We start from the raw sequence: 7,998 nt of genomic DNA on the forward strand, positions 1-7,998 counted from the left end.
TTTTTTTTTTTTTTTTTTTTTTTGAGACTGAGTCTCGCTCTGTTGCCCAGGCTGGAGTGCAGTGGCGTGATCTTGGCTCACTGCAACTCTGTCTCCCAGATTCATGCCATTCTGCTGTCTCAGCCTCCTGAGTAGCTGGGACTACAGGCGCCCGCCGCCACACCCAGCTAATTTTTTGTAAAGACAGATTTTCACCATGTTATCCAGGATGGTCTCAATCTCCTGACCTCGTGATCCGCCTGCCTCGGCCTCCCAAAGTGCTGGGATTACAGGCGTGAGCCACCACGTCCAGCCTGAAATTATTAATAATATTAATATTTTTAGTGTTACAGTGGGATTGAAAATGACTATTATATTTTACAATCTGGATTAATACCTTGTGATACAGCAACTTAACTGCCTGGTTCTAAATTCAGATTATTTTGATGCTTAGTTTAATGGCTATGGCAGCTGAAATTACTACTTCAAGAAGATACTGTAGCAGATGCGTAATTGACTAATCTTTTAATGCTTTCATCAGGTTTGCATTGTTATTTTCAAATATGGCCAGTATATTTCCATGTTAATCTCATAGTTAGATTCAACACTTTCTGGTGACTAGCATGTTTATTTTACCTGTAATGGTAATATAAAGTAGGGTTTGTTTTTTATTTGTTTTGTTTTGAAACAGAGTCTCTCTGTGTCGCCCAGGCCGGTCTAAAACACCTGAGTGCAAGTCATCCTCCTGCCTCAGCCTCTTAAGTAGCTGGGACTACAGGCCCTATGCCTGGTTCTAAGATAGTTTTTAAATACAGTATGCAAAGAATGCTTGTATGTGATAGGGATTAGGGGAGAGTTCTTGTGTTTTTTATGGCTTTGACCAGAGAAATTGTAATAATGGTGTTTCTTTTTTTTTTTTAAAGAAACTTAGCGAAACCCTTGTAATAATGTTTTTTTGGAGACTTGGTTTCGCTCTTGATGCCCAGGCTGTGGTGCAATGGTGCAATCTCGGCTCAGTGCAACCTCTGCCTCCCGGGTTCGAGCTATTCTCCCGCCTTAACCTGCTGAGTAGCTGGGATTACAGGTGCCCACCACCATGCCCAGCTAATTTTTTGTATTTTTAGTAGAGATGGAGTTTCACCATGTTGACCAGGCTGGTCTCCATCTCCTGACCTCAAGTAATCCACCCGCCTCAGACTCCCAAAGTACTGGGATTACAGGCATGAGCCACCATGTCCGGCCAACAGTAGTTACATTTTATAAAGTTGTTGTGAATATTGAACCATTGCTTGTAGGAGAAATACTGGGTTAGATTTCTTCTAGGCCTAGGGCCTGTTGTGACAACATTTTTGTCACCTTTTTTTTTGTTTTTGATTAAAGACACCTTATTTGCTACGTATTTTTTGTTTTTTGAGACAGAGTCTCACTCTGTTTCCTATGTTGGAGTACAGTGGCACAGTCTTGACTCACTGCAACCTTCACCTTCCAGGTTCAACCAATTCTCCTCCCTCAGCCTCCCAAATACCTGGGACTACAGGTGTGTGCCACCATGCCCGGCTCATTTTTGCATTTTTAGTGGAGACGGGGTTTCACCATGTTGGCCAGGCTGGTCTCAAACTCCTACCTCAAGTGATCTGCCCTCCTCGGCCTCCCAAAGTGCTGGGATTACAAGCCTGAGCCACTGCACCCAGCCTGATACGTATTGTTGATTTGTTAGTATTGAACTGGCCAACAGCACTGTTATGCTTGAACAAAGCATATGTTAGCACACACTTTTTTTGTCTTTTCCTCCTGTAAGGTACATCACAGTCTTCTTGTGCTTAGAAACACTGGATAGCACCTAAGTACTATGTTTGGGGGCCATTTTAAACAATGAAATCAGGAAGAAAAAGCCCCAAAATTCGATAAGTGTGACGCTAAGTAGATTGGGAGTAGGGTACTTGTTTATAGTATGAGACCCGAAGCAAGAAAGAGTGTCACCTTTTTGAATTCTGCTGGGAACGTGCATATCGGGCACCGTAAATTTATTGCTGCACTGTGCATGTCCGTGAATGAACGTGAAAGCTCTGAAATGATTGATTTTGAGGTTACAAATTTTAATGAATACTCATATTTGCAAGCATGGAATCGTTGAGTAATCTGACTATAAATCACCTATCTCAAGAGCTTTTTGGTATACCTAATATGTTGTTATTAACCAACCAAATCTAGACTACAGGGGACTGAAATTTTGTAACACAAACTAAAAAAATTCAATGAGAACGTTGTCTCAGTCTTGTATTCTCATTAAAAAAATAAAAATTATGAAGGGTGTGGAGTGAGGGTAGCAAAGGTTCCAAAACTTGGGTACTATGCTCACTACCTGGGTGCTGAGATCATTTATATCGCAAACCTTAACATCACACAATATACCCATGTAACCTGCACATGTACCCTCGAATCTAAAAGTTGAAATTATAAGAAAAAATTTAAAAAATTATTGCTTCACTTTCTTGATTTGAAATCAGTAACAACTCAGTGAGTAGGTGGCTGTCCTTTTGATATAAACAAGTATGCATCAAAATATTTTAGGCAAAAATAATTTTAATTAATTATTATTTTTTATTTATTTTTTATTTTTTGATGCAAAGTCTTGCACTGTCACCCAGGCTGCAGTGGCACAATCTTCGCTCACTGCAGCCTCCGCCTCCCGGGTTCAAGTGATTGTCCCGCCTCAGCCTCCTGAGTAGCTGGGACTATAGGCATGCGCAACCATGCCCAGCTAATTTTATTTTTAATTTTTAGTAGAGACGAGGTTTTACCATGTCGGCCAGGCTGGTCTTGAACTCCTGACTGACCTCAAGTGATCTGCCTGCCTCCGCCTCCCAAAGTGCTAGGATTACAAGCATGAGCCACCATACCAGTATTAATTATTAATACTTTTTATAAAGAGATAGTTTCTTCAAAGTCGTCTGATATCCATGATTGCCATCTTTTAATTCTGAAGGGCATACCAAAATAGAACAGAAAGTATTATTAAGTAGTTTACAGCAATAGGTTTTTTCTATTGCATTAGAGTTATGCTGGTTTGTTTGGGATTAAAATGGCATTAGGTGAATCCTAAATTTACATTACTTAAGCATATGATTTGTGAATAATATCATGTACTAAATTTCATCAGACCCAGAACATAGGTTGTTTTCTTAAATAACTGTAACTTCAAGAGCTCATTTGCCCAAATGACAGTACATACCTATTTTTTCATGGTGAAATAAGTAAATATGAGTGTCTATAAAAGTGAAGATTTGGTAAAATTATTAATTGTAGTAAAAATTCATATTTGTTATGTTTATTTTGGTAGGTACGAACTATGGCTCGAGATTTATACGATGACCACTTTAAAGCTGTTGAAAGCATGCCTCGTGGAGTAGTGGTAACACTCAGAAACATAGCAACTCAGTTAGAGTCATCTTGGGAGCTTCATACAAACAGACAAGTATGTCAACCTCTAGATTTTAATGATGTGTAGTGAGTTTTAGTTTGATGTCTTTCCCCTCTCTCCTTTATGTCGTGGGTATTGAGTAGGGGGTCAGCAAATTATGGCCCAGGAGCCAAATCTGGCCTGCTCCCCATTTGCATATGGCTGTATGAGGTAAGAATGGTTTTTATACTTTTAAATGATTGAAAACAAACCAGAAGGAGAATTTCAAGACACATGAAAATCAGATTTCAGTATCCATATAATTTATCACGTGTAGCCATGCTTATTCATTTACATATTGTCTACAACTACTTTGATGCTACAAGGGCATGGTTGAATAGTTGTGACGTAGACTATATGGCCTGCAAAGCCTAAAATATTTGCACTGGGCCCTTTACAAAAATGTTTGCTGACCTCTGGTAGACATAATTTGTGTTAATCATTTTAACTTTTAATTTTGCTTAATATCTAAGTTATTGTCATGATAATTGGTATTCTGATAAGTTATTTTAAGAGCTATGTTTATGTTTTTGATTGTCTTCATGAATTTTTTTTTTATTTTAGTGTATTGAGAGTGAGAACACTTGGAGAGATTTAATGAAGACAGCTTTAGAAAACCTAATTGTACTTTTGAAGGATGAAAACACAATTTCACCATATGAAATGTGTAGCAGTGGCTTGGTACAGGCACTTCTTACTGTGTTAAACAATGTAAGTTTATCAAGTAGTAAAGAACAAAAATATAGTTTTAGAAATTATTTGTAGTTACTCCTTTGGTAGAGTGGTTTTTAGTTTGTTTTGTCAAGAAATATTTAAAAGCTGAATGATGTTAATATTTCTAATTTCTTCAACCTTTAAGTTTTATCATTAGTTTGAGCCAAATGAATTAAATAATGGTTTATTTTGATTTCTAAGTTCCCAGTTACAATTTGCTAAAGGTTTTGTTGACTAAAAACAATTCAGCCTAAGATTTATTATTCACTGCTCTGATTTTTACGTAAGTTATATAAAACAGAATATGTCTGTAGACCTTAAGTACCCAAGTTATATACATAATGTATGAACAGTGAAAGTTTAGGAAGTTTATGATGGAAGGAACTCTCCACAGGGCCTGTTTTCCAAAGAAAAGTATTGTTTGGAGGAACAAAGTTATAAGCCTACCTAAGCATATCATAAAGCTGTTCAAAAATAACTCAGACCCAGTCTTGTGGATGGAAATGTAGTGCTCGAGTCACATTCTGCTTAAAGTTGTAACAAATACAGATGAGTTAAAAGGAAAAAAAAAAAAAGACAGTGTAGGAAGTTTATGTGAAAATTTGATAAATATTTGCTAATAACCTTATTTTTTTTTTATTTAAGAATGCCTCTTTATTGTGGTAAAACTTTTTTCCTTTGTTTATATATTTACTTATTTTTGAGACAGAGTCTCGCTTTGTCGCCCAGGCTGAAGTGCAGTGGTGCAGTCCTGACTCACTGCAGCCTCTGCCTCCTGGGCTCAAGTGATTCTCCTGCCTTAGCCTCCTGAGTAGCTGGGATTATAGGTGCCTGCCACCTTGCCCAGCTAACTTTTGTATTTTTAGTAGAGACGAGGTTTTGTCATGTTGGCCAGGCTGATTTCGCACTCCTGACCTCAAGTGACCCGCCTGCCTTTGCCTCCCAAGTGCTGGGATTACAGAAGTGAGCCACTACACATGGCTCTTTTTTCCTTTATTTTAATGAAAGAATTATTTTTGTTTCAGTTCTACTTAGTTCTATTTAATTACTTATTTATATTTTAAAAAATATGGAATGCTTCACGAATTTGTGTGTCATCCTTGTGCAGGGGCGATATTAATCTCTGTATCATTTCAGTTTTGGTATATGTGCTGCTTGCTGAAACGCAGACTACTCAGTTTTAATTCTTTTTAGTGTGTGTGCCTGTGTGTGTGTGCACTTGCCTGTGCATGTGCATCTGCGTGTTCACCATGTTGCCCAGGCTGGGCTCAAGCTATCTGCCTGCCTTGGCCTCCCAGCGTGCTGGGATTACAGGTGTGAGCCACTGCGTCTGGCCAGAGTTGATTTCTTGATCTTAATCATTGTATGTGCTGATGCACTTTTAATACTTACTTTAGGCTGTGCACGGTGGCTCATGCCTGTAATCCTAGTACTCTGGGAGGCCGTGGTGGGCAGAACACTTGAGGTCAGGAGTGCAAGACCAGCCTGGCCAACATGGTGAAACCCTATTTCTATTAAAAATACAAAAAAATTTAGCCAGGCATGTTGGCATGCCCATCTACTCTTCTGTAATTCTGAGGCAGGAGAATTGCTTGAACCTGGGAGGTAAGGTTGCAGTGAGCCGAGATAGCACGACTGTACTCCAGCCTGGGTGACAGAGTGAGACTCTGTCTTCCAAAAAAAAAAAAAACTGCACTTGAACTTCAATGAGTCCCATAGTCCCTTCATAAACTTTACTATTTGCATTTATTCCCATTTATTACAGTGATATATCACATTATATCACTTGGTAATCTATGAAATAGTTTTGATGTACCAGTTTTTTCCTAATACTTATTAAAGTAAATAGTACTGTTAAAATGGAAAATGTTCATTCCTATATTAATGTAATCTGAAACCATCTTGTATACTTGGGGAAACACTGATTTTGCAGCATAATTGCTGAGTACATTATAACATTGAAGAAGGAAAAAATTTTGTATGTTAGCCATGGCTTACTAGTCATATAGTAAAAATAATTTTAACTGAAAGATGAAATGATTAATGATTTTATTCAGATTGTAGTGATCATTGTATAACAATATGTTAACATTCGTCTCTTAGTTTTGGTAAATTTCAGTAAGATCCTTAAATTATTTTTTCTGAGACTTTATACTTTTGTTTTCTTTAGAGCATGGATTTGGATATGAAACAAGATTGTAGTCAACTGGTAGAAAGAATAAATGTTTTTAAAACTGCCTTTAGTGAAAATGAAGATGATGAAAGGTAAAACCCCAAATTTCTTTGAATTTGATGTTTGTAATGTTTACACAGTTGGTATGCTTCCTTTAAAATAAGTCTAGTATAACATTTACACACACAAAAGAAACTCTTATTTAACAAGAAAGTAACATATTATACGTGTATAATAGGAAAATTTTTGAAGTTTTTTTTAATCTAATGGAATAAAAAGAAACATTGAAATTACATGTCTGGTATGAATGCAGCTGATCACTTAGTTTACTTATTCATGATAATTATTATTTTGTAAATTCAGACAAGGTTTCGCTCTGTTGACCAGGCTGGAGTGCAGTGATGTCATCTTAGCTTACTGCAGCCTCAGCCTCCTGGACTCAAGCATTTCTCCTGTCTTGGCTGCCCAAAGTGTTGGGATTACAGGCATGAACCACCGTTCCTGGCCTGATCACTTAGTTTAAATTACATGCCTGTTTAAGATAGTTGAAAATTTGAACACTGATGAAATGTTTGATAAATTAAGTAATAATTTCTCTTTTTTAACGTGTAATACTACTTTTTTTAAAAAATAATTTTTTTGTTAGATTTATGTACAAAGACTATCTCTGGATGAAATGATAAGCTCTTTAGTATTTTTTCAAAATATGTAAGAAGGAGAGGCCAGGCACGGTGGCTTACACCCGTAATTCCAGGACTGTGGGAGGCTGAGGTGGGTGGATCACTTGAGGTCAGGAGTTTGAGACCAGCTTGGCCAACATGGTGAAAAACCATCTCTACTAAAAATAAAAAGTTAGCTGGACCTGGTGGTGAGCATCTTTAATCCCAGCTACTTGGGAGGCTAAGGTAGGAGAATCCCTTGAACCCTGGAGGCAGAGGTTGCAGTGAGCTGAGATTGTATCACTGCACTCCAGCCTAGGTGACAGAGTAAGACTCTGTCTCAAAAAAAAAAGGAGAGAACTGGATGGAGATTGGCCATTAGTAGCTAATTGCTAAAGCTGGGTTGATGAAGGTTCATTATATTATTCTGTGTACATTTGAATGGGATTGCACTTTTAAAATAAGTTATACAGGCCGGGCGCGGTGGCTCAAGCCTGTAATCCCAGCACTTTGGGAGGCCGAGACGGGCGGATCACGAGGTCAGGAGATCGAGACCATCCTGGCTAACATGGTGAAACCCCGTCTCTACTAAAATACAAAAAACTAGCCGGGCGAGGTGGCGGGCGCCTGTAGTCCCAGCTACTCGGGAGGCTGAGGCAGGAGAATGGCGTGAACCCGGGAGGCAGAGCTTGCAGTGAGCCGAGATTGCGCCCCTGCCCTCCAGTGTGGGGACAAAGGGAGACCCCCCCTAAAAAAAAAAAAAAAAAAAAAAAAATAAGTTATACAATTCAGATAATTGTGTTAATTTCAAATTTCATTTTTAATGAATGCATATTATATCTTTATGGATGTATAATAATGTATTGAAGTATTACTATGTTAAGCATTTTAGCTCTTTGAAAACTATTACTAATACTCAAATATACTAGTCTCAACAGAAGCATCTTTTTACGTAAATTCCGTAAGTGGTAATACTGTGTTAAAGGTTATAGTTTTTTTTTTTTTTTTTTTTT

The 7,998-nt window shown here is 37.8% G+C and overlaps 1 protein-coding gene across 1 annotated transcript in view; it reads left to right on the forward strand.

Annotated features, from left to right (window-relative positions):
* HECTD1 (HECT domain E3 ubiquitin protein ligase 1) overlaps nucleotides 1–7,998 on the forward strand; it is a 117,068-nt gene that overhangs the window by 67,959 nt on the left and 41,111 nt on the right. Inside the window, exons 16-18 of the mRNA XM_017895868.1 lie at nucleotides 3,320–3,454; nucleotides 4,004–4,150; nucleotides 6,324–6,418. Of these exons, the coding sequence (XP_017751357.1) occupies nucleotides 3,320–3,454; nucleotides 4,004–4,150; nucleotides 6,324–6,418 (377 nt within the window). The remainder of the gene's footprint in view (nucleotides 1–3,319; nucleotides 3,455–4,003; nucleotides 4,151–6,323; nucleotides 6,419–7,998) is intronic.

This window comes from Rhinopithecus bieti, unplaced genomic scaffold (genome assembly GCF_001698545.2).
Source record: "Rhinopithecus bieti isolate Rb0 unplaced genomic scaffold, ASM169854v2 scaffold_21703, whole genome shotgun sequence".
Taxonomy (NCBI): domain Eukaryota; kingdom Metazoa; phylum Chordata; class Mammalia; order Primates; family Cercopithecidae; genus Rhinopithecus; species Rhinopithecus bieti.